Source organism: Haemorhous mexicanus, chromosome 6 (genome assembly GCF_027477595.1).
Source record: "Haemorhous mexicanus isolate bHaeMex1 chromosome 6, bHaeMex1.pri, whole genome shotgun sequence".
Taxonomy (NCBI): Eukaryota; Metazoa; Chordata; class Aves; order Passeriformes; family Fringillidae; genus Haemorhous; species Haemorhous mexicanus.
In genome coordinates, this window is record NC_082346.1 from 1,375,486 (window position 1) to 1,402,612 (window position 27,127).

Below are 27,127 nucleotides of genomic sequence, written 5' to 3' on the forward strand. Positions count from 1 at the left end.
AAAAAGATCATATGTGGTTTTGTGTGATGTATGTTTTTTGTGCTATATATGAGATGCTTTTTAGCTGTGCTAGTTTGCCTCAGAAAATGTTTAGCTCTCTAGGCTGCACCCTACCTATTAAAATTGGTTATAGTCCAAAGCATATTCTCTGGCATCTATTACCTAACATCACTTTGGACAAGACTTTGTTCCAGTCCAACATGAGAACTACTATTCATTGTTTGCTTTTATACAGAAGCAGAATTTTCAATAAACATGACTTTTTTTCCCGTTATAAAAAGTCAGTAGAGAGAGCTTGATTACAAGATTCCTTTATATTAAATACAGATGAGTTTGTTTTGTTGGGGGTTTTTTGAGTTTTTTTTCTTTATTGGAGAGGTTGTCTCTGTTGTTTTAATCATGCAAGATAAAAACAGTAGAACAAATTACCAGAAGAGGTGATCAATACTACAAACTCCTGATATTTTGTTATTCTGTTTAGAGTGTAAGTCCCTCTGGAATTTATGGGAATTTGGTTTGAGGCCCAAATTCACAAAGATATTACAAAGAAGTATCTAGCTTCTGGTCTATTTCCTTGGAGTCTGATGACCTTTGGGAATCTGGGCCTCGGGCATTTTTTTTTTTTTCATGTCTCCATTGTACCTAATCTAACATTCAGTGGCTGCTCAAAGCTGAGTTGAAATTCTAGATGTTACCTAAGTGTCACCTGTACATTGTCAAAATTATTGAGCTGATTTGAGGCAGTGGATGAACTGGGAACCTAACTACAAAGGCAGAGGAATACCTTGTCTAAATATTTCTCTGCTGACACAGTTTCATGTGCCATGCTTCCTGTGATGTGATGGAACACAGTTGAACTCTTAATTGATTCCTGATAACTGCTAACATTCTTTATTCCTTACATGGTGTAGTCCAAGAGGTTTGCATCTAGAAAAAGGAAAAGTCAGACTATTGTACCAGTAAGCTACTGTGGCACGGAACAGAAGCATGATGTGCTGCTGGGAGATGGAGGGCCGGGTTTGCCTGTGGGGACAGCACATCCCCAGCTCTGCTGCATTTCTGCCGGCGTTCAGAGCTGCCTGAAGCTGCCCCAGCCTGCCGGGAGCACTGGGTTTATACTGGTGATTATTGGAATAATGCACTTGCAGGGAATTTTCAGGAGTTTACCCACCATTACCTCTCACCCAGGCTCCACAATAAAATGAGACTTATAGGACAGTTCTATCCTGGCACTGCAGCGTTGTCCTGGAGCTGTGAGCTGACTGCAGCAAAAAATGTCTGTGAAATTCTTGGGGTACGGCACAAAGAGGAAAAACGACGTGGAAACTGGGGAAGACACACTCAGATACAAAATGATGATGTTGCCTGAATCTTTTTTAAAAAAAATTGGAAGGGAATTAGTCAGGCAGAGTGGGGCGCTGGCCAGCCAGATGCAGGTCGTGTCGCCCCTCCGAGCCGAGAGCATCTCTTGAGAACCTTCACTGGAAAGCAAAGCCCACGGTGGCGGTGCCACGCAGCTCCCACCGTCCTCTTCCTATCAAACCTGTCCAAAACACCGAGAAGCTCTCGGGTCTGAGCGGGAAACTCGCACTGCTCCTTCCTCTCGGCATCTCCCCCCGTGTCTCAGCATCCTCCCCGCTCGCAGGGCGGGGGCTGCGGCTCCGCCCGCCCGGGCCGGGCCCGCCCGCCGGCGCTGAGCGCGGAGGGACCGCGCAGGGACAGCGGAGGGACAGCGGGGCCAGCGGGCGAGCCGAGGGCCAGCGGAGGGACGGCGGGGGAGCCGAGGGCCATGGGGATGCGGCGCTGGGCGCTGCTGGCCGCGCTGCTGGCCGCGCTGTGCGGGCCCGCGGCGGGCGGCGGGCGGCGGCGGGCGGCCAGCCTGGGCGAGATGCTGCGGGAGGTGGAGGCGCTGATGGAGGACACGCAGCACAAGCTGCGCAACGCCGTGCAGGAGGTGAGGGGCCGCGGGGGGCTCTCCCCTCCCGGAGCTCCCCGGCCGGGCAGCGCCGGCAGCATCCCGGAGCGGCCCCGAAGGAGCCGGGGCGGCCGCGCCGGGAGCGGCTCCGGGCGGGCAGCGCGGGGGATGGGGTGCGCATCCCGGGATGGGATGGGATGGGATGGGATGGGATCATGGCATGGGATCATGGCATGGGATCATGGCATGGCATGGCATGTGGCAGAGGTGCCGGCCGTGGTTCGGCTGGAGCCCGGAGTGACAAAGGGACGAGCGGAGGAGCGGAGGGAAGAGTTTCGGGATGGTCTTTGTGCCGCTGGAGCTAAAGCGCACCAGGGTATCCCGAGCCAGCCTTCAGGGCTGTAAGTGTCCTGAAAACGTGTGGAGGGGCAGCTTGCCTGTGGTGTAATTGCGTGTCTTGATCTCAAATTCTGGCCCAGAAATGCCCAGGATCTCTTTCAAAGCCAGAAACTGAGACCAGACCCCGAACCATTGTCTCATATGGTTGTCAAAACACCTTGTCCCTGCACTCCCCTTTCTTGTGTGCTTTTCGTTCCCCTACCTGTTAAGAATCTTCCTTTCAAGCTCTCTTTTCCTCTCATTCAAAAATACTTAGTCTGCAAAAACCTGTAACTGACAACCTGCTGCAGAAACAGACCTTGGTTTACTATAATTAAATAATTTTGGATCCTTTGCTTCCTCTGGACCGTTTCTGAAATCTACCACTGTTATCCACTTCATTTAGACTGCAAATACATTGAAACAAACCATTCTCTACAATGCTGTGAAGTGTTTTTCTGTAGTCAGTTCTGGATTGCTGCCTAGGTGCAGTGCAAAGTGTTTGAGCAGAGCCTTAGGAGATAAATGGTTTGCACTTAGAAAGATTTGCAGCTGTTATTTAAAATAAACAGACACACCAAAAGGAGAGATTTTGTCTTGGGAAAAATCCTGTTGTTCATCCTGGTTGAACTTTTGGCCTCCTAGCTCTGTTACGGTGGTTGCAAATAGAAGAACACGATTTATGCTTGTGTGTTTACAAGATTCACGCCCTTCTTCATCCCACAAAGACAGTAGGAACTGAAACAGAGGATTAAATTCTGGATGTGTGCACCCTCCTCTACAGGGTTGACTTCAAGGGGCTTTTGTTTCTCTCTCTTGCCAGGAGATTTTCTTTTCTTGGTCAGAATGGAAAGTCTGCCTGAAGTTTTCAGTGGTTTTCTGTGCAGAGCAGAAAGCTGGGCTCTCCACTGACACCAGCCTGTGCAGATACCAAATTGCCAGTGGCCTGCACACCTTTTTCCCCCACAGGGAGTGACTTTGGCTTCAGCAGCCCAGAGCTGGAGGGTTTAGCTCAGCCCTGTTTGTCTGGCCCATGAAAGGGGCAGCTGCAGGCAGTGTCTGGGGCAGGTAGTGTCTGTCACTGGGGTCTGCACAGCAAGCGTGGCTTGGTCTCTTTTGCAGCATTTTGGACATTTTTTCAGTTGTTTTGGTATGTTTTCTAATTTGGCAGATGGAAGCTGAAGAGGAAGGGGCAAAAAAGCTGTCAGAAGTCAGCTTTGAGGACTTACCTCCCAACTACCATAACGAGTCCAACACGGAAACCAGAGTGGGCAACAGAACTGTTCAGACCCATCAAGAAATTGATAAGGTATGAGAAAACTTGCATATGGTGAGCTCTCCATTCTTAAACAGGTTTTCTTCAAACCTCTCCCACCCCCAGCCCAGTTTTACATGTTTATTCACAAAATAATTAGGAGTGTAAATTTCCCTGATGATAATTACTTTGGGGTTTGATTGTATCTTCTGTGTGTGACAGTGTTAAGGACACCTCTCACGAAAGGTTAGTGTGAAATAACAATTTATTTTGAAAAAAGGGCCTGCTAAAAATAGGATACAGCTACAGCCATTTCATGGGGAATGAAAACCCAACCATCTCCTGCTCAGCTGGCTCCTTTACAGTGTCATTTTAAATAGACAGGGAGTAGCTCTGTCATCTACTTTTCCCCTCAGATTATGGTTTATTGAGAGTGACAGCAAAATGGGGAAAAAAGAGGGGGTGGGAGTGGGTTAATGATTGCAGGATGTAGGGCTGAAAGTAACAAAGGACAATAAAAACTGTAGGTTGATATTTTGTTCTTTTCCGGTATCAGGTTACAGATAACAAAACTGGATCAACAGTTTTTTCTGAGACAGTTGTTACATCCATAAGAGATGGAGAAAACAAAAGGAATCATGTAAGTGAGCACATTTCTTTTTTTTTGAAAATCAAACAAAAACTTTGGGTTCCTTGTTCAGAAGACTGGGACAGAGTTCACCTAACAAAATTTTGGAATGCTTTGCTTTGAAACACAAAACTATTGGGTAAGCAGTCAGAAATGTCTTTTAATTAAAACAAAAATGTGGTTTTTAATTAGTTTAACTTAGGAATGTTATGACTTGGAAGCAGAGTTCCAGTGTTGTGGTTAATAGACATGTTTGACTATTTGTCTGTCAAATGTAAATGTTAAATAGCAGATATAGTTACACAGCCCTTTCCAGAGAGTGTGGATAAATCCTTAGCATAACAGTGATCTTGTCTTCCATTTAAAAATTGCTTCACAGATTTAAACAGTTGAAAATAACCCCAAATCATTCATTTCTGAGGAATCTTTGGAACAATATGTGGCTCTGTTTGCTTTTCAAGCCTAACACAGTGATGGACAGCTGGTTCTGAAATGCCACTTTGAGAAGGGAGAGGAGAGAGATGGGACAATAAATCCCCCTCCCCTCAAATTATGGTTGTTTAAGGATTCTCAAAGGAGTTTCAAAGATCAACTACATTCTTTACAAAATTGTTTTTTCTTTTGTTATAGTCTTACCAAAATGGATTATTTTTTTGTGCTCTTGCTAAGACTGGGCTTGCCAGGTTTCCTCTGAGGCCTGGCTTCATCTGACTGAGTTTGTAATTTGATTTACTTCAACATTCCCTGGCTTTTTTTAGAAGAACTTACCTCCAGTTCTTTCACAGAAGCAGCTCTGTAACGATTTTATAAATATAACTATGGAAATCATTTTACAAATGTAATTATGGAAAAATTATGTCAGTAGTTCTGATTTTTAATGGATACAGAACCTGAAATTAGTGCCTCATTTCTAAAGTTTTCCTTCTTGCAGGCTCATGTTTTTATACTGCTATTTAAGCTTGAAAATGGCAAGTAGCAAAATATAGCACACACAAGCAACTTTACTTTTTTTCTTTTTACTATTTTGCAAAGCTTGTAGCTTAAGTGAAAACTCAAGGTATAAAGCAAATTGTAACTATTCTAAACTACAGCTGATTCTATAGAGTGTCAACATCCTACACAGTGCTTTTTAAAAAGTAATGAAGACAATCCAATTTTTTTTTCCCAAGCAAATGTGATCATCATCTTCAAACCCAGTGTACAAAGGCAAACTTTTTAACCCTCTCAGCACTGCAGCACAACACTAGTGATGTTTCATAATGTTTTTGGCTTGCCTGTGGTGGCTAGTCATTCTCACAGCTGTAAAAATTATTTCTGAATTACCTTTCTCCAGCTTTCATACACAGTTCCTTATAAGCTTCATATATCAAGGTACAGCTGCATTTTCCATCTGGGAAGTTTGCCTGACTGACCCAGCCAGTGCTGCATCCAGAGCTCTCCCAGTGCTCTCAGAGCTCCAGCTGAAGGATGTGAGGGCTGAATGCACAGATGATCCTTGTCTGATTTCCTGGTGGCAGCCGTGGTGCAGCTCTGAAGCAAGAGCAGCCAGAGCTGGTGCTGCCAGCTCCTCCTCAGTGACATCCTGCACCCCCTGGTCCCCAGCACCCCCCTGCAGGCTGCTGGAGCAGAGCTGTCAGTGCTCATTTCCCCCTCACACTCATTCTGAACTTTCAGCATGCCCAGGGTACAAACACCTTATTTAGAGGCTGCCAGCTTGGAGGAGAAGCAGCCTCCAGATGTACTTGGTCCTTGTTTAAGGAGAGAGTGAATTAATGTGATTAAGAGATGCCCAAAAGGAGCAAATCTGAAAGTGATGGCAAGCTCTAGACATGAAGGGGGAATATGAATCACTTTTGCTATTAGAAGGACAAAGAAATATTGTAGGAGTAATGCAATTAGGCATTGGAAGATTTGGGTTGCAGCAAGGAAAGGAGTGGTGCTGTGGAGAGGTCTGTGAAGCAGAAGAAAAATTGTGTCCAAATGAAAAGGCACTGTTTCTTAGATCTGTCAACTTAAGGTAAAAGTATTGGGAAATGAGTTGCAGAAAGTTTTGCACTGGCCCTTAGGTCACTGTTATGAGCACAGACTTTCATACCTGAAGTTTTGTGTGACATTGTGACATGTCCTGGCCACCCTCCAGCCCGCAGGCTTCACGGACCACAGGTGGTGGAAGAGTGATTCCACTGGTTCCACAGCTGCTTGTAGCCAAACCTGAACAAGTTAAGGGTTCCCAAAGCTCCTGCTCTTTACAAATTTGGTTGGTAGAAAGGAGGATTTGCCAAGCACCGTCACAAACCATGTGCTATGAAATTGAAACTCTGTCATTGATCACTGCAGTAATTTGTGATACCTGGAACCCTACCCCTCCTCAGCTGACATTTATTTTCTGGGCTGAGTTGTCAGCCTCTGAAATCACTGCGAGCTTTTCATGTCACGTTTTTGGAGATGACACGAGAGCCTCACAGGAAAGCAAAGTGTCTGCATTGCAGTAATAAATCCACTTACAGACTGGAATGAGAAATCCAGCACTGGAGAAGCAGCTCCATGGAAAACAGGTTAAAATGTGCCTGCATTTCAAATCCCAGTGCTTGTCCTCCTGAAGCAGGTACCAAGCACTGGGATACCAGCAGAGCATACCAATAAATGTACATCAGCATGCACACAAGGTGCAGATATTACAGAAACACGAGGGAGAATCCTCCCCACACAGACTTTCCCTTTCAGCCTGTTTCTTCCTGGCTCTGCATCACAGCAGCCTTCTCCTCAGGCTGCTCTCTGGGAGTGCTGGCTCCTCTGACAGAGCTTTTGTGGCTGGGGCTGTTGGGAGTCTCCAGAAGTGGGCTTGGGCTCGTTGCCATTTCTGGCAGTGCACTCCAGCTCCTCAGAGGCACTGCATTTCTGGGAGGCCCCTGCACATTCCCAGACTCACATTCACTTTCTCAGATGTCACTGAGGGCTGGCAGGCACCCCTGTGCATGTCAGGCTACAATCCAGCAGTCTTGTGTCTTTATAGAGGCCAAACACAGGCAAGAGGTAGCTGGATGGGCATAAAGGCTGTGGAGGGCTTGACATCCATTTGTTCCTGGATTTCAGGCTCCAATACTCTGTAATTTGTTTCTTCAGGGAGCATTGGGTAGCTTGCAAAATAATCAAGTATTTTTAGTCAAAAGTCCAAGCACAGAGCACAGCAAAAAATAACAGCATTCCTCATTATCCTGTGAAAATCAAAATCTTTTCTAGCTGGTTGGCTAGGCCTATATCAGGTGTGATATATTAGCCTAACCAAGGGAAAGCTAGGGTGAAAAATAAAAGGAAGCAAAACTGGTACTGGTAAGGTTTGCTGTAGAAAGTTTAGTTGCATTTCTTCTCACTTCCATTCAGAGCAGTAATTTACTCTCTCTTCTGTTATAAGCTCTCTCTTGTAATTCAAAGCTAGTGTACCTGAACTTTTTTCTTCTCTCTAGTAGTATGATAAATAATTTTTAAAAAGCAATACCTCTTTTTAGCTAGGTTGTTTTTGTGAGTTTTTTAGCAGGTTTTTTTTTTTTCCAAATGTTAGTAGAAGTATATCTGCAAGCTTTCAATTCTCTTTTTTGAAAGAGATTTTTAATGATGCTGGTGTCTAGGGAGAGTGAAGCAGGGAACTGGAAGGATATAGCACATTTCTCATTTCACTGTGGAACAGATCCTTTCTTTTGCTTGCCCCTGGTGGCAGAGGCTGTAGAGGGCAGGGCTGTGCCTCCTCTTTGGTTCCACAGCACAGGTCAAAGTTCCTTTGTGGGAGGTGAGGAGAGCTGCCCTGGTGCTCCCTGGTGTGGTTCTGTGCTTGCTGCTCCTCCCCCAGGGTGGGAGTGCTGTGTGCTCACTTGTGCTGGGGCCACACCTTGTGCAAACCCTGAGGGCAGCTGCTCTCTCGGGGATGTCAAACACCAGTGTGTGCTTAGGAGGAGAGCCTGCCATGCCCAGGCCTCCATTTCCATGAGCAAGGCACCCCTGGAGCTCTGGGCAGGGAGGTGTCACTGTGGCACAGCTTCTACAAGTGACCTGGCAGGTTCTGCTGTATGTGCACAGACAGAACAGATGGCATCCCTTCTGTAACAGCCTCCTTCAAACCCTTTGGCAGCCCTTAGCTCTACTCTAGCAGGAAAGTAAGAAAGAAAACAGTTCAATTCCCCCCTTTTCTGGAGAAAAAGAGTGGTGTAAATGGCTGAGCTGCAGCTCCTCAAGCTCCCAGTTCCCTGCCCATATCCAGAGCTGCCAAAGGAACCACTTGGTTCCTCTTTGGGCACCTTGTCTGATGATTTCACCAACCATCTTCTCAGCCACACGTACTGGAGCTGCTCTCTTTGAGGCTCACACTGCTCCAGGGACGGGAGATCCTACCAGTGCTCTGCAGAAAGGAAGCTCTGGAAATTGAGAAGGAAGAATCAATGGAATGGAAATTGCAATTTTTCCACCAGCAGCACTGCAGGAGAGGAGTCAATGGCAGAAGTTTGAAAATGCAGCATCTTGGTGTTGACTTCTGCTCCCTAATATCTCAGGGAGGGCACTTATTTTGGGCAGTCTTTTATTTGGGTCCAATGTTTTTGTTGCTTTTTTCACAGAACTTTTAGTCCCTGCTGACTTGCACTCAACAACCTTAAACTTCAATAGACACAGTAAGTGCATTCCTGGGTTGAAATCCAGATCTCTGCCTAGCCAAAAATCATGTAATATCCAAATCTGGTAGGTTTTGTATACTTAATAACTTAATTCCCTGGTACTCTCAGTCTGCTTTTCTGCTAGCTGTCCAGCCTGCTCTGCTCCATTAACCACTGGGCCAGTGCAGCTCTGTTCTGCACAGCACCCACCCTTCAGGGAATCCTTGCTGGAGGAGCAGATAAGGCAAATTGGACTTGTTTTGGAGAGCCGTGGCTCCTCATGGCATGGTCAGACATCCTCAGCCAGTTCTCAAGGTTTTACCCTTTTTTGGGTCCCTTTTCAGTTTGGTCTTGGCAATGTAGAATATGAAGCTTTGGGGCAAGTGGGAATAGTTCATGGGGACAAGTAGCCTGTGCTTGTTAGAGTAGAAAATGGTGTGGAGAAGGGTGCAAAGGGAAAGAGGATTTAGCTAAAGAGGAGAAGAATTGTTTAATTAACATCCTGAGTTGCTCTTATTAACCTGGAGTGTTTTCAGGCTTTGAATCTTGTAGAGAGGGACTTGTTCTTGTATGAAAGGAGTGATGGACTGTGTGCATGTCTCTGAGACTCACAGGTAACTCCATGAGCAGCAAATGCTCCTTAGTGATGCAAAAGCTGTTAAGAGATTTAATTTAGGTCATGGTTGAGAGGATGGCCTTATTGCCAGTCACAGAGTATCTAAAGCCAGTGGTTTTGACAGTCATCTGATGTTCACTGGGCTCTGGCCAAACCCCAGTCTGAGTGTTAGCCTCAGTGACTGGAAAGAGCTGCCAGGAGGAGTTTGAAATGCAAGAGTCAGGTCTGATCCTGTACAAAGAAACTTCTCTGAGGAGGAAGGTGGGAAAGCCCTGTAATTGCCAGCTGCCTGACACACTCCCCAGTGCCCACATCTTTGTTTGCTGAGCCTGGTCCACCCTGAGCTGGTTTTCTCCCTGAGAAGGCTGTGTGGGAAGCTGTGGGTGCACACAGAGGGGACAGGGGGCACAGACATCAGGGGCTTCTGTGACCCTGCAGGGTGCAGTGTTCACAGGGGTCCCAGGATGAGGGAAGAGATGAGAAAGTTGACTCCATGTTTAGAAGTTTTGGTTTATTATTTTATGATATATATTATGTTAAAACTATACTAAAAGAACAGAAGAAAGGATTTCAGCAGAAGGCTGGCTAAGAATAGAATGGGAATGAATAACAAAGGTTTGTCTCTGACCAAGACACTCTGGACAGCTGGACTGGGATTGGCCATTAATGAGAAACAACCAGGTGAGACCAATCCCAGACCCACCTGTTTCATCCCACAGCAGCAGATAATTATTGTTTGCAGTTTGTTCCTGAGGCCTCTCAGCTTCTCAGGAGGGAAAAAATCCTAAGGAAAGGATTTTTCATAAAACATGTCAGTGACAGTGCAGTGGCCACAGTGTGAGCAGTGAGGCTCACCAGCTCTGGGGCTCACTGACCCTGACCAAAAAAGCAGTGGGAGCAGCTGCCAGACCTTACCAGGGGCAGGAGGAACAGGGTGCCTTTTGCTGAGGGCCAAGCCAGGCAGGTGTTCTGGCTGAAAACACAACCAGCCATGTCAGAGAACACAGATCAGTATTCTTTTTTAATTTTTTTTTTCCCCTCTTAAATGGTGGCTTAGATTTCCAGGCAAGCAAACAGATGGAACAGCCAAAGGGTTACTCCTAATTAAAGGTATCAAATCCTGCTCTTGTTTGTATCAGTGGGAGTCTGAAGCAGTTTAGAGAACTTTAATAAATTTACTTGGTTAGTAATGAAAAGAAATACTAGAAGAGTGACTAGGATGTCTCTCATATTTCCTGTTAGTCTAGCTTAGTTTAAGTTGTTTGTTTTCCATCAAGTTAGGGAAACAAAACTGTGTAATACTAACAGATATTCCAAAAGTGTTCATTAGCAATTCCAGTCCATGCCTGTATTTAGAATTATTAAGAAATTTGCCAGATCCTCATGTGCTGTAATGTGGTATTTCTATTCCAGCTAAAGCCTCAAGAAAAAGAATATTTTTATCAAGTTGGCTGAAGAGTCACCTCACCATTTTTCTCTCCCTGGACTGTTCCCCTTTGAGTGGCTAAATACTGAGGAGAGAAAGCTCTTGTTGTGATCAATGTCTCCTGACCAAGAATGAGCTGTCACTGTAATGCAGTGGCAGTGCCTAGAGCTGATTCCATGCTCTGGGCATGGTGAGTGAGACAAGATTGGTAAACCAGGGAGTTCTCCTGAAGGGTACAAAGCTCTCTCTTCCAGCCTGTGCTCCAGCAGTGTCCATGCACCCCTTCTAAAGCTCTCAGTGTTCCTGCTGGCTGTGGGAATAAATCCTGCCTTGTCTGAAGCTTTCCATGTGCAGGGAGGAGTGAAGGTTCCTGCTTCTCCCTTGTTGGCACTCTGGTTGCCACAACTCCTCTGCCAACAAGCCATGAGGCAAAGGGAGGCTGTTTGCCTTTCCCTGGGCTGGGTTCAGTTCTCCCTCTCACAGCAGCCTGAGTTGGGGGATCCAGGGCTGTGCCATTGTATTTTATAGACCATGTCCAAGCTGTAGGGAGATATTAAATCACCATGAATGGATTTGTTTGCTGCCTCTCCTAGATCAACCTGGTTATTCTAGGAGAAATGTTTGGGGTTCTCTTCTCTTTGTGGTGACATCCATGCAGAAGAGTGGATCTTTTATGTGGGCTGGTGGCAATTTTGTGATTAGTGACATCTGTTAAGAGATCATGGTATGGATTTCCTTCATTGAAGGTTCATCAGCAGTGTTTCTGTCCTCTTGCCATACACATGTAGCAAATTACCCAGGAGAGGAGAAGCTTTAAGGCAAATGAGAAATTTTTTTCCACTGGTTTTGATTACGTGACTTAATCCATTTGTTCCAGCAGCTGCTTGTTTGAGCTTTTAGCTGAAACCATGCTACTTAATTAAGCAGCAAGCCTTAGCTGGAAGGTAACAACAGTAGCTAAGGCTTTAGGAAGTCCAGGCTGTAGCACTGGATGTGTTGCAGAGTTGTTTTTCTTTTAAAAATCTTTTATTTGCATCTGTTATACTCTTGGACTGGTTGAGATAGATACAGAGGATGCAGATAAATGGGTCAGAGCTGTTACATCTGTGTTGTCAGAGGTAGGGTGGCTGGGAGGTTGGCCCAAGAACACATTGTTCCATACATGATGAGCCCGAGGCTTAGGTAATCTTTGCCTGGACTTGAGGAGGGTTAGATTCTCCAAAATGTGTGGAATGATCCTGGTTTTATACCAGTGACTAGGGGGAGAGAGAATGAATGTGATCAGTGATTGCTCAGCTTTCTGTGCATTTGTGTAGAGTCAGGAAGAGGTGTGAGATGTTACCAGTCCAGCTTGATGATGTTTTGCACTATAATTTATTAAGCTAAACCATGGAAATTGAAGGAAAGGGGTGAATTGAAGTTGTTTCTGTTTAGTTCTGTTTCATAGAAGGAAGCTCTGTAGAATGGTGGTTTGACATGCAAAGCCTTGAGAAATGCATTTCTGTGTCAGCTGAGTGAGTCTCAGCTTTGTCCTTCCTCCCATGTGATTCACAAAGAGCATTTTGGCTTCTTTTGTGCAGTGAGTGTCTGCCTGGCCTGTGAGAGGCTGACTCACTGATAGCACTGAGGGACACCACACTGGTGATTGCATCATGGTGATCCTTCACCTCTGCAGCTTACACAGAGAGCCCCCTCCCCTGTCCTGCCTGTCCTGATCCTCACCTTCAGAACAAATCCCCTTCTCCCTTCCAGTCACACATGTTGTAATGCAGCATGGTGGTACTAAAGGGACACAGGCTGGGGTGGGAATTCTGGGTCTGTTTACTTGTTATCCTCCATGGAAATGACTCAGAGCCTGCTCCTGACTTTAGATCATATGAGGAATCCCTCAAGCTTCTTCCCTTGGAAAGCCCAGGGGGAGGAGCAGTATCTTAGGACATGTGAGAGTCAGGCAAAGGGGAGCCTTAGTGGTTTTCCTGGGTCCAGGATATCTCACATCTGTCAGCAAGGGAAAGGTTTGGTCCCCTGGTAGGTGTTTGTCCTGGACCTCACACATGGTGGAAATCTGCAGTACATTCATATTCTTATGTTCCTTTTGGAAGGACAAAAAGAGTGTGCTGAAGACCCTTTTTCATTTCTCTCTCATTTGAAATGGGATGAATCTTCATGGACAGTCATCAGCTCATGCTGTCGATATCCTCCAGGCACGCGATTTCAGATGGAAAATTAAATTAAGGGAATAATAAAATGAGAGAGGCTCTTTTGTAATCCCAACAAATGCCCCAAAGAGGAGGTCTTGACAGAGCTTCCAAGAGTCCTATGACCCAAATACCTATTCCATCCTTAGGCAGACATGGATCTGGTGTTCCCAAAATCCTCTCGTGCTGGAGCTGATTTATTTCAATGCTGCTGCTGTAATTCAAACCTCTTCTGCTTCCATCCTCAGCTCCTGGAAAATGAACTATTCCATTTCTTCTGCAGTAAAAGCAGTCTCCTACACTGTCAGCTCTGCCATGGGCAAAATCCATTGAATGTGGATCCTTCCCAATGTACTTCTGCTGCAGTATTGTTATCTTTGGCTGGCATCTTTAACAGAATTAATAAGTCTGTTGAAACTGCAGACTACCAAAAAAAGTACATTATAAAGGAACAAACCCATAAGAGTCAGGGTTTGAAATCAGTTCAGCGAGGGATGGGGCACAGGTCAGCATCTTGCTCTCAGTGTGCTGCTCTTAATGTGGTGGTGAAGATTAGCCAGCAGCTATTAAGTACAGAAATCTTGTTTTCAAAGGCTTTTCTTTTCATCCAGCTGTTTCACATCCTCGCTGTGTGCAGCCAGTCTGCCTTGTTTTGCTTTTACAGATTTGCAAAACTGCCATAGTTGAGTAGTGAATCACAGGAACTTTTTAGCTGCCAGTTGCAGAGACAAGAGCAGCCTGCATTCAGACTCAGCTCCCAGGGAGCACCACTGCCTCCAGGCTGTGTCTGTGGGATCTCTGCTGCTCACAGATAATGGCATTTAGAGCTTTGGGGCACAGCCCTGCAGTGGCCCCACAACTGCTGCTGGAGCTCAGGACATCTGGAGTAAAACCCAGGGTCTCTCAGGGCACGAGTGCTCAGACATCTCCTGGTGATCAGGGATCAAAGAGTTGTTGCTCTCCCATCCACAGATCCACAGGTAGATGCATTTCTCAGTTAGGACCATCAATTGCAAACTCATTAGGAAAACTTTATTTATAAATGTGCATCAGTATTTTGACATCACATATACATAAATATATATATATATACACACACAGATAGACACAGTCCTTTTCTCCTTTCCTAGTTAGATAGCTCTTGGTTTCCAGACTAAGTTAATTACCTGACAGAAATATAATTTATGAGGGTTTTCTGCTAAATGGAAATAGTTCTCATGTGCCCTCTTTGGTCCCACTGCAAACCAGGCTGAAATGAGTACTTGGCACTGTGTTTCCTGCACAGGAGCATTTGCAGAAGCTGTAGTCCTGCCAAGATCAGGTTATTATTACTGAGGAAAAAAAAGGGTGAGGGAAGAAAATGAAGTGGCTGCTTCTGCAGGGTGACCTGCTATCAAATTATTACAAGGCATCCTGAGAGATTTTGACCAAGAGTGAACAGAGCATGATCTGGGAGAGCACCTAGGCACCATTTTTCTCACTATTCTGAGGCATTTGCAGGATTTTTTTGGTTTTGTTTCTCTGGGGTTTTTTGGGTGTAGTTTCTTCTTTCATTGGAGTCGGTTCCTTGAAGCCGTGGATGAGATTGTGTTTTATTTATTTCTTCTTTTACATTGAGCATGAACTGCCTAAGGGTCTGATCAGTGACAAGATCTCTGCCTGTGTGGGGGCAATAAGCAGGAAGGGATGCAGTTCTTGCACTGGTGGTGAGCAGTTTACTGGGGATCACAGCCTGCCCCAGTAATTCCCTTTCTGACAGTGAGGAAACCTTTCCAAAGCCAAGCTCAAGTGCCTTCAGGCCACTTTCAGTTTTGCCATGTAGACATGTTTTCCCTCCATTTCTATTGTGTCATGTGGAGAAGCAGAAATGAAGCTTTTCCAAATGAAATGTTTCTGGGAAATGGGGGAGAAGGACTCGGATGGGATTAGCTCTATGGAGGAGCTCAAGACAAAGCCTGGGGACTTGTTTGCTGTTGTTTATTGGTTCAGAGCTCAGCAGCCACATTCCTGTGGAGCAGCCACCCAAAGAGCTGGCTTTCCCCTCAGCCCTGACCCCCAGCACAGCTCTCAGCTCATGGCTGCTCTTTTTAGGATGTCTCTTTTTAACACAAGTTCCTGATTTTACGAGTCTTGTGTGCTTGGCAGGACAGCAGTGAGAGACTTGCACTGCTGGAAAATATTACAGAGGTTTTGAGGTATTTCTAGGCAAATTAATCCATATCTCATTATAGACAAATGCATTACATGCCCTGTCTAGACAACTGAGAGATTAGGAACTGGAGTGCTCCTGCATTTCAAATTAAGGTAGTAGTTTCCATAAAACAATATTCCATTATATGTAATTCTGCCTTTTTCTTTTATTTTTAAATACATGTAGGATATAAACCAGGTTTTATGCTTCTTTTTTTTCCTTACTACTCAGCAGTTTTTGCCATCTGCTGCAGTAATGGAGAGCAGCCCTGCGTGAAACAACTTGCAGAAATTGAAACAAAACCTGAGGGGGATTGGCAAACACAGAAACATTAACTCTTAGAAGGACTCACTGCAGAGAGATGTCCCTCCAGTGTGAGCAGGGCACTGCAGCACAGCTGGAACTGCTGTCTGGTGCCTGGCAAACACAGAAACATTAACTCTTAGAAGGACTCACTGCAGAGAGATGTCCCTCCAGTGTGAGCAGGGCACTGCAGCACAGCTGGAACTGCTGTCTGGTGCCTGGCAAACACAGAAACATTAACTCTTAGAAGGACTCTCTGCTGAGACATCAGTTCAGTGTGAGCAGGGCACTGCAGCACAGCTGGAACTGCTGTCTGGTGACTGGCAAACACAGAAACATTAACTCTTAGAAGGACTCACTGCTGAGAGATGTCCCTCCAGTGTGAGCAGGGCACTGCAGCACAGCTGGAACTGCTGTCTGGTGACTGGCAAACACAGAAACATTAACTCTTAGAAGGACTCACTGCAGAGAGATGTCACTCCAGTGTGAGCAGGGCACTGCAGCACAGCTGGAACTGCTGTCTGGTGACTGGCAAACACAGAAACATTAACCCTTAGAAGGACTCACTGCAGAGAGATGTCACTCCAGTGTGAGCAGGGCACTGCAGCACAGCTGGAACTGCTGTCTGGTGACTGGCAAACACAGAAACATTAACCCTTAGAAGGACTCACTGCAGAGAGATGTCAGTTCAGTGTGAGCATGGCACTGCAGCACAGCTGGAACTGCTGCTGTCTCACAGGTGCAGCTGGGTGAGCTCTGGCACTTTGGGAAGGATCTGTGCCTGTGGTTTATGGAGGCTGACACTGAGTTTTACCAGAGTTGCAGGATTTTGAGAAGGGAATTGCCTTGTTTGAGAAGTTTTTAATAAACATGTGAAGGGGCTTTTGTTCAGGGAAGCTCTTGGAGGACAGTTGTCTGAAATACAGTGAGAGCTGCTCCCATGCATTTCCAAGGTTGTTACTAACACTCATTTTCTGATTGTCACACCAGTTGCTCTGGTGGAATTGTCTCCTGGGCTGTGTTTCTGTGGCAGAACTTCCTCACCTCTCCAAAATCATTGATTTTTGCCTCCACACTTCATGGCTCGAGAGCCTGCAGTGCACTGGGCTTAGGAGTGAATGCTGTGGAAGGGCTGCTCTGGCTTGCCAGCTGTGCAGAAAACAATCCTGCCTCTCCCCTCAGCTCCTGCAGAAGTTCATAGGCACAAACTTTGCCTGGATCACAAGGAGCCAGCAAACTGAGCCATGCAGGTTACACAGGGAGGGGAAAAGGGGTTCTCTTGCTTGAATCTCACCGTTGCCATGCCAGAGAACCACAGGAAAAAAAAAAAAAAAGAAAATGTTGAAGAAATGTTGAAGAAATGTTGTCTTCTGCTTTCTTGGGCTCTAAACTAGAGAGTAAAGATCCCAGGAGAGAGAGTGCCACTCGAGACAGTCCCTGAGAAATATTGGCTGAAGATAGGAGCAGTGGAGAGCTTTGTTTAAAGTCACCTCTGGAGAACTTTGTGAGAATGTGGAGGCAGGGTGAGTGTGAGCGGGGAGAGGGAATGGATAAATCAAGTGCCAGTTGTGAATTTAAAATCAGCGAGTCCATTTTGAAGGTTAGTCATCACCAGAATCATTTTTAGTCTAAAATTAGGGTTTTCATTAAGGATTAAGGGGAAAAAGATCAAAGCACAATGAGTGTTATTTCAGCACACACTGTCTCACCAGCACTAGAAGGACTGACTGCCACAGTGAGGCACAGAAAGCAGGTGAGCACTGCCAAAGACAGTGGGTTTTATGGGAGCTGCTTAACTCTGGCTTCTTGTTCTGCCTTCATGACTTGAAATGAGAAATTCTTGGCTTGTCCCTGTTGATCCTCCCAGGAATGGGCAGAGGTGATGTGGCCCACCCTGGGCTGGGGTGGGTGCAGTGCAGCCCCTTCCAGCCCAGCTGCAGAGCTGCCTGCAGCCCCTTCCAGCCTGTGAAAAATGTGTATTTTATGATTGGCTTTTCACAAATATTAAAATGAATATTATCTGTGTTATGTTAGATAAGCTATGCTGTGTTAATTTCCTTAAGCAGTGTGTTAAATATAGTTGTAGGTTATAACAAAATGTTAAAATAGAAACTGTGCTATGTAGGATTTTTTTTTTTAAAGAAAGGACTCACACCAGAGAGCAGCCACAGGACACCTGAATCTTTCAGAGACAGAGAACTTATTGCTCCATTATCAGAATGAAATTAACTTCTTCCTGCCTTGCTCAGCCAGAAGACACTGTTAGAATTAAGAGGCAGAAGCTGGCACTGCCCAGACAGAATCCTGTGTGTGAATGGAATTGATGCACCATGGATGAGGTGTAGGAATGTGCACCAGGCTGTTGCTTTTAAGGGTTAATCCTCTGTTAACGTGGGGCCTTTTTGGGGCTTATTTTGCCCAGAAAGAGGTACCTGGACTGTCCATAACTCTTTGTTTCTTTTGTCTCATATTGTCCTAATCCAAACTGTCCAAATTACTATTACTCCAATTATATTGCTATTTTTATAACCATTTTATTACTATTAAACTTTTAAAAATTTTAAAAACAAGTGATTGGAGTTCTCCAGTCACACAGCCCATTCTGCAGAGCTGCCTGCAGCCCCTTCCAGCCCAGGGCTGCAGGCTGGCACAGCCCACAGAGAGAAAACTCTTCTCTCCTTGCACGTGTGTGCAAAGGGAAGTGCTCCTGTCCCAGCTTGTCCCTCCAGCTCTGGCTGCACAGTCAGACCTGCCCCAGCTGCTTCAGTGTCTGGAGCTGCCACTTCAGCTATCACCACCATCTCTCACTGCTGTATTTTCAAATAAAATGGACATTAATCATTCTTTAGGAAAGCAGTAATCTTTGCCATAATCTACCAAAGGCATGAAACCTGAAGTTTCTTTCAGCAGCAGTTGTTTCAGCAGACTTTTGAACCTTTTCAATTATTCTCAGTTTTTTTGTTGGGTGTTTTTTGGTTGATTTTTTCCCCTGTTGGTTTTGGAACAGATCCTGATGCCCAAGTAGCTTCCAGGTGCTGCAGGATATTCCCTGCAGAGCACAATAAGAGTCCACAGGATGCTGAGTGTGTCCCTACAGGTGCCTGGCATGGGATTCTCCATCCTGGCCTCTGTTGTTGATGGGTCCCAGCACAGCCATTAATAAATGGGCAGTGCTGCTTTCACTCTGTGTTCTTCCCAAACAGCCTCTCCCTTTGCCACAGCAGCAACTGGTGTTACTGCAGAGTGGATTTCAGAGAGGTGTGCATCACTGTCAGCCTGCCTGATTCTGTCTGTAAGTTATCTGCCCAGCTTTGTGCTCTGCTGCTCAGCAGAAGCCAGCACTCCCCCTCCTCAGTTCACCCAGGTGCTCCTGCAATGGCAAAACATTCTGAGAGAGAATTTAGTTTTGCAGTTCCAGGAAAAAATGGATTGTTCAGAGTCTGCTGCAGCTGATGGAGGTGCTCAGATTTGCTCCTTGTCCAGCAGTTATTCTGTCTAAAGGCAGCTGGATCAGAAGAGGTCTGTTGCCTGAAAGAAGGAAATATAAATAATCAGGAAAAAGAAATCATTTTTAAATGCATGGTTACAGATCTGCATGTAAGCAGAACTGAGTCCTGCACTAACTGGGGGTGTCTGGGGGAGGTGAAGTGCTGTGGAGTGTGGCACTCAATTTCACAGAGCTCATCTCAAGGGAAGCCTTTGCCATGCCAGGAAAGAAAACCACTAAGGGATTTATTTTTTTTTTCCCCCCTGACTGGAAACTCTCATACAACTGAATGTCTGAACTGGTGGGACACAATTCAGTGAGAGGAAAAAGTTTTTTGGTGTGGGACTCATAAATTCAGCAGGAAGCAGCAACTGGAGGATTGCAGCTTTGGTGTTAGGTGGTTTTAGAGCTAGAGTTATTCCATGAGCTTAGAGCAATCATGGCAAGGTTTCTCCTTTGTGGGGAGGGACAGCTGGAAAACCTGACTACAGCAAGGCCTGGCTGCCTGCCTGACAGGGGATGGAGCAGCAGTGAAAGAGTCTGTTCTGGGTCTGGTTTATACTGGGCATGCAGAAAAGCAGCTGACAAAGCCACAGACACAAAGTTGGCCTGGAAGAGAGTAGCTGCTGAAGGGGGGAGGCTGGCTGCTCACTTGGAGCCACAAAACCTCCAACATTCTGCATAACATTGGGATATTTGGATTTTGAACCTCCTGATTATGTAGCAACAGAAAAGAAAAAAACAGGAAAAAAAAAAAAAAGAAAAAAAACCCCACAGTACTGGGATAATGAAGAAGAAAAACATTGCAGTAATTTATAGCAGCCTAGGCCTGGTGAAACTAATTCCTTCAAACAGCTAAAATGACTTCTCCTGAATTATAAACACATCAACCTGGATGTTGAGTGGTGGACTTGAAAAGAATCAGGCCCCAGACTGTGTTTAGCTTCTGTTCTGTGTTCTGAGTAATCAAACAGCCTCAAGTTGTGCCAAGGGAAATACAGGTGGGATATCAGGGAAAAGTTTTTACAGAAAGGTGATAAAGTTCTGGAATGTTCTGCCTGGGGAGGAGGTGGAGTCCCCATCCCTGGGGGTGTTTAACAAAGCCTGGATGTGGCACTGGGTGCCAGCTGAGGGGTTGGGGCTGGGCTGGACTCAGTGGTCTTGGAGGTCTCTTCCAAGCCAGGGACTCTGAGGATTTGCACAAGATGAATGCAGCAAGCTGTGGGAAAACATCTGAGGTGGCCAGAATGGGTGACAGACAAGGCTGATTGCTGCAGAGCAGCCTTGCCTCACCCAGGGCCAGAACCCCCCCAGGCTGGATCTGGGGGAGGTCTGGAGAAAACAAGAAGCTCAGAGGGAACTTTCAATGGAGGTTGCACTGATCTCAGTGAGATCAGTGTCTGCCAAAGAGCAGCCCAGTGCTTGCTTCAGAGAATTCAGAGACTTCTTGTGTGATCCCTTTTCCTTTTTTTCCTTTTTCCTTCCCACTAACAATGGTACAAACCAGTGCTGCACAGGTCACAAACAGGTGACTCAGAACAGTGCTATGAGTTATTCTCCTCTTGACTAAATTGTTTCCAGCCTGGAGAAAATAAAACATCTTTAGAGAAGAGGGTTAATCACACAATTTTTAGGAGGTAACTGTTAAACACCCCTCCCTGAGAACCAGACATGAGGGTGCAAAAATCTCTCACTCTCCCTGTCTGTTCTGCTCACTGCCTCGGGCTCAGGGGGTGAAATGTGAGGCCAGAGGATTTAGATGAGCCCTGGTCTGTTACAGAGCTGTGATTGACCAAAGAACCCCAGCAAGCTTTGGTCCTGGTTCCCAAATGAGAAATGTAAACAATGAAGAACTTGTGGTGTTTCAAAAGAATGGATTTTGGTGAATCCCTCTTTTATCCTTTCCTCCAGGAGTGCATCATTGATGAGGACTGTGAGCCAGGGAGGTATTGCCAGTTCTCCACCCTGGAATACAAATGTCAGCTCTGCAAGCCCCAGCACACAGTAAGTCCTGGATGGGTCGGGGTTTCATGTGAGTGCTGCAGCTGGGAGAGGGAGCAGCTCTGCTGAAACAGAGGGGATGTGACAGATCTTTACAGGAGACCCTGCTGGGCTCAGGCCAGGGCTCACCTCTGAGAGTGGCTCTGTGTGGTGCCATCCCTGAGTGCTGCAGTGCCAGTTCTGTGCCCAGCTCTGTGTGGTGCCACCCCTGAGTGCTGCAGTGCCAGTTCTGTGCCCAGCTCTGTGTGATGCCATCCCTGAGTGCTGCAGTGCCAGTTCTGTGCCCAGCTCTGTGTGGTGCCATCCCTGAGTGCTCAGTGCCAGTTCTGTGCCCAGCTCTGTGTGGTGCCATCCCTGAGTGCTGCAGTGCCAGTTCTGTGCCCAGCCCTGTGTGATGCCATCCCTGAGTGCTGCAGTGCCAGCTGTGTCATTCTGTGCCCAGCTCTGTGTGGTGCCATCCCTGAGTGCTCAGTGCCAGTTCTGTGCCCAGCTCTGTGTGGTGCCCTGCCCTGAGTGCTGCAGTGCCAGCTGTGTCATTCTGTGCCCAGCTCTGTGTGGTGCCATCCCTGAGTGCTGCAGTGCCAGCTGTGTCATTCTGTGCCCAGCCCTGTGTGGTGCCATCCCTGAGTGCTCAGTGCCAGCTGTGTCATTCTGTGCCCAGCCCTGTGTGGTGCCATACCCTGAGTGCTGCAGTGCCAGTTCTGTGCCCAGCTCTGTGTGGTGCCATCCCTGAGTGCTGCAGTGCCAGTTCTGTGCCCAGCTCTGTGTGATGCCCTGCCCTGAGTGCTGCTGTGCCAGCTGTGTCATTCTGTGCCCAGCCCTGTGTGGTGCCATCCCTGAGTGCTCAGTGCCAGCTGTGTCATTCTGTGCCCAGCCCTGTGTGATGCCATCCCTGAGTGCTCAGTGCCAGCTGTGTCATTCTGTGCCCAGCCCTGTGTGGTGCCATCCCTGAGTGCTCAGTGCCAGCTGTGTCATTCTGTGCCCAGCCCTGTGTGGTGCCACCCCTGAGTGCTCAGTGCCAGCTGTGTCATTCTGTGCCCAGCCCTGTGTGGTGCCATCCCTGAGTGCTGCAGTGCCAGTTCTGTGCCCAGCTCTGTGTGGTGCCATCCCTGAGTGCTGCAGTGCCAGTTCTGTGCCCAGCTCTGTGTGGTGCCATCCCTGAGTGCTCAGTGCCAGCTGTGTCATTCTGTGCCCAGCTCTGTGTGGTGCCATCCCTGAGTGCTCAGTGCCAGCTGTGTCATTCTGTGCCCTGCCTTTCCCCTGCAGGCCTGCTCTCGGGATCTGGAGTGCTGTGGGGAGCAGCTCTGTGTCTGGGGTCAGTGCAGCAGCTCCATGTCCAGAGGGGAGAATGGCACCATCTGTGAGAGCCAGCACGACTGCAGCCCTGGCACCTGCTGTGCCTTCCACAAAGGTACCCAGGCCTTTGTCCTGCCCAGCTCAGCTGGTTGACATTTTTAGCCCAGGGGTATCAAATTTTCAGGTAACCCCAACGAGGAGGAGGAGAGTGATGCACCTGACTCCACTGATATCAGCAGCTAATTAATTACTTTATTAGACTACATTATTCTCTACTATATTCCATTATGTGACATTACATCTAAACTGCATCTGCCCAGCACTCAGCCTGCTCACACTGCCCAGGATCTCGTGGCTGTCACACAGTCCCCACACACACAGAGCTGGCCCTGGCAGGGCAGGGAACCAAACATCCTCACTTTGGGTAAACAATCTCCACATTGCATTCTGCTGGGGCACAACAGGCACAGCAAGTGAGATCAGAATTGTTTTCCCTTTCTCTGAGGTTCAGGGAATGTGAATCCCAGAAATATCCTTGGGAAGTTGTGCCTTGCTTTTCTCTCTGGGGCTACCCAGGGGAAGTGGTTGAATCTCTCCAGAATCAGCAGCTTGTTCTCCCTTGGCCTGTGGGGTGCACTGGGATAACTAACTCCATTAGAAACTGATAGAATGAGCAGTGAGGAACAGCCTGGAGGGTGCATGCTGCTGGGAGCAAAGCCTGTTGCACACTGGAGATGAGACCAGCAGCAGAAGCACAAAAATGTACATTTCTAAAGGGGAGTTCTGTGTCAGATTTACACACAACAGAGCAAAAATGGTAGGGTTACAAGTGTGCAGAAGGAATTAATGAGCTGGCTGAAAGTGGCTTCTCCTTCCTCCCAGCCAGCAGCCCATCAGGATCAGGCTGCAGACACATTTCACACTCTGAGCTTCACGTGAGCCTTCCAGGCCATCACACCATGCACTGGTGCCCAGGCAGCCCAGAGACACACAGGAGTGATGTCCCAGATCAGGCTCAGCCCACGTGGGAATGTGAGAGTTGATTTACAGAAGGGAGCACTGGGGAGAAGCTCTTGGGCCTGAAATCAATCCCCAGTCCTCTTTGCTGTTTTACCCCCACCAGCTCCTCACTGCATCTATCACAGTTCACCTTCCTTTGGTAGTGACAGGACACAATTCCAGCCAGCTCCCTACTCCAGGCACATGCTTCCCTAGCTTTTTTCCCTGCTGTGAGCCAGAGCAGACCTTGTCCTGATGGCTGGGCCTGTCCCACTCTCAGCCTGCTGCTGGATCAGGCTGCAGGGCATTCCAGGAAAACAAGGGAGAAAGCTCCAGCACCTTTGAAAAGTGGAGAGGATCTGCTCAGCTTCCCCATGGTGATGTTGGGCACTACACACTGGACCTTCACTGCTAAGTTTGGTTAGGAAGGAGCAAGATGTAAAGGTATTAAGAAAATTATATATATACTGAGATATATATATATATATATATATATATATATATATATATATATATATATATATATATCAGTAGGTAAGAACATTGAGGAATATTGATAGAATACTGAAATTAAGACAATTTTCTATCTATATCTATATCATCTATATCTATATATCTAGATCTATATCTATATCATCTATATAATCTATATATCTTTATCTATAATCTGTATAATCTGTATAATCTATATATAATATCTATATCTATATCTATATCTATATCTGTCTATATATCTATCTATATCTCTATATCTATATATCTCAGTAGGTAAAGAACATTGATGTATATTGATAGAATACTCTTGTTAGAACATAAAATAATGCTATTGATTAACAGCAATGAATTTTTATTCTCTATGGCTGTCTGCTTTAGCAGGGCTTTAGGGTTTTTCAGGTCAGGCCTGACCTCCAGGCCTTTCTCCATCACTAGAGAGATGCAAAGGGTAGTCCTAATAAAGATGTGTATTTTTACATGAAGCTGTAGTAAACTGTGGAGTATTTGCTGCTCAGTGTGTAATGTTCTGAACCTGGCAGCTGGTAGGTCATGTACACTAAAGCACATGTGTCTGTGCATGCACACACATATATGAGGTTTATGACCACACCTGATTTAAAAACGTAGAGTTTGAATTCTCCTCATATTTCATCCTGCCATATGAGGTGACTGGAGACAAGAGGAAGAAGGGAGGTTTTCTAGGAACACCTGGAAGAGCTGAATTCCAGACTGAGACTGAGAGTTACTGACATAGGAAACCCAAAGGACACAGCCTTCCTGAGCAATTTCTTACACAGGCTGAAATTCAGCCCCGTGTAGACACGAGGGTGCCAAGCCCCACAAGCCATCAGGCAGCTTTGCCCACAGCAGAACTGATAAAATAAATTTAATATCTGACTTGCAGTTCTTGCAAGCTCATTAGTTTCTGACCAATTGCTCTGTATTTGTAGCCTCTGCAAAGAAATAGAAAAAATAACAGAGTGGTGTGTCTCTATTCAGATTTCAAACCATCAAGGCACTCACTGCAAAGGATTCCCTGTAATGTCAGTTTTCTTGGGATTGGAGGAGTTTGGGGTCTCCACGGGATGGAGCTGTGCTGTGCAGCCTTGACAGCAGTGTCTGAGTCGGGCTGATCTTGCTCATTAAGGATGAACTTCAAATGTCTTACTCCCACCTAGTGGGAAGAACACGGTCATGGCTCCCTGTCACCTCCGGGAACTTGAAAATAGGTCGAGCCTCTCTTTTTATATCTTGCAAACAGAATTAAACATGGGGTCACCCAGTTTAGCAGACAGCTAAGGACTTCTCCTAAAATGCCTTTCCCTTGGCCTGCAGAGCTTCTGTTTCCTGTGTGCACACCCTTACCCGAGGAGGGGCAGCCCTGCCATGATCCTTCCAACAGACTTCTCAACCTCATCACCTGGGACCTGGAGCCCGATGGGGTGCTGGAGCAGTGCCCCTGTGCAGGTGGCTTGAGCTGCCAGCCTCAGAGGTGAGCACCAAAGCTGGGCAAACGAGGCTCTGAGCTTTGGAGGGGTCTGTTTCTGTGGTCAGTGGCTACAGAACTCAGATTCTGCCTCGCTAGGCAAGGTTCTGACAGTTTTTCCCATCAGCAGCATCCACACCTTTTGCTCTGTCCCACACAGGTGTGCCTGATTGAGTTTGGCAGCACGTGGGTCCAGGGTGAATGAAGTGTGTGAGCTCCTGAGGCTGGCACTGCTCTTTAATCAGCCAGTGCTACCAGCTGCTGAAATGCACCATTCCAATTCCATTCTCTGCACACAGTCCCTGCCCACCAACTCTCCGTGTGACACTGGCTTTCTGTCAGATTTTTGCTTGTTTTAGAATATAAAAGGAACTCCTATGTTAAAGGAATTTTAATACAAACTTTTCATAGGTCATGCTTTTAATATTTCTTTTAAAGGAGTTATTTGTATCATCAGCAGTTTCATTAGCAGAGAGTGAGATCATTTCAGTTTTGCTAAAAGCATTTTTAGAAAACCGATGTTTTCTATGAAATGAACTCTCCAAGTTTTCTCCTACACTTCCAGCATCATATTAACTTCCAACAAGACATCATAGCTGGGATAGAGATGCAGATTAATATTTCTGTCTTCTGTGTCCAACTGTTTCTATGTTTTTCCATGCTTGAAAAGGAATTGGGTAACATTTTGTTTCACAAATGTCATCTAAGGAAGCAAGTAGAGCTGATCCCATCCCATCCCATCCCATCCCATCCCATCCCATCCCATCCCATCCCATCCCATCCCATCCCATCCCATCCCATCCCATCCCATCAGCACCAAAATTGTTAATGTGCCATTAACCTCCGGGAAGGTCTGGCAGCAAATGTCAGGTCTAGCAAGAACGTTTCAGATGAGGATACAGAAACCCAGAAATTAATTGGGGTGTGAATGTAGCTGAACTGCCCCGAAGTTTCTATCTGAGTTTGAAGATTCAAGTAACCTTTTTTTGTTACCTGGTTATTTTGAGGGCCACTGCTCTTGTTTACCAGGATCAAACATTTTGTGCTGTCAGGATCTCTGGATGTGGAAATCCCATTTATGACTGACCAGCTGTCAAGCATGTAAGAATCAGGTGCTTGTGAAGTCAGCCAGGGCAGACCCATTGTGCCTTTAGCATCTTTTCATCTGGGGAGGGAATGGAGAATTTCACAGGCTAGCAGAAGAACACAACATGATGTACTGTGTGACCAGATGTGCCTCTTCCCAACAGCCACAGCACCACATCCGTGTGCCAGCTGTCTGCCAATGACACACAGCACCCTGAAAGAGAAGATGCCCTCCTCATGGATGAGATGCCCTTTCTCAGCCTGATCCCTCAAGATCTCCTCTCTGATTACGAGGAAAGCAGCGTCATCCAGGAAGTGAGGAGAGAATTAGAAAGCCTGGAGGACCAAGCAGGCTGGAAGCCTGAGCCTGAGGCAGCTCAGGAGCTGGTTTTGGGAGATGAAATCTGAAGCCCAAGCACCAGCTTAGTTAGTTATTTCTAGATTTATTTTTTTGTTTAGTATCTTGCTTGTTTGAACCCTGAACACACACTACTGGATAGAAGTGCAATAAACAAGGCACTCAAGGAGCATCCTGCTCTGTGCACAAATCCTGCATGTCCCTGTGCAGTTCGTGCTACTGTGGAATTCATTCAGTCCCTGCCTTCAAACCTTCTGCCAAATGGGAACCATAGGAGGGCTCCTCTGGATTTGTACTTTCCTCTTGTATGTCAGAAATAAACTTCTTTGTACTTGTACTCATTAAAAAATACACACAGGCATACATTAT

At 46.4% G+C, this 27,127-nt stretch overlaps 1 protein-coding gene across 1 annotated transcript; it reads left to right on the forward strand.

The window, feature by feature from the left end:
- The first annotated feature begins 1,774 nt into the window (after window positions 1-1,774).
- On the forward strand, window positions 1,775-27,109 carry DKK3 (dickkopf WNT signaling pathway inhibitor 3). The gene is made up of 7 exons (XM_059848286.1): window positions 1,775-1,954; window positions 3,465-3,602; window positions 4,105-4,188; window positions 20,949-21,041; window positions 22,305-22,449; window positions 25,164-25,320; window positions 26,565-27,109. The coding sequence occupies exons 1-7, from the start codon at window positions 1,790-1,792 to the stop codon at window positions 26,806-26,808; spliced, it is 1,026 nt and encodes a 341-aa protein (XP_059704269.1). The 5' UTR covers window positions 1,775-1,789; the 3' UTR covers window positions 26,809-27,109.
- The last annotated feature ends 18 nt before the right edge of the window (window positions 27,110-27,127 follow it).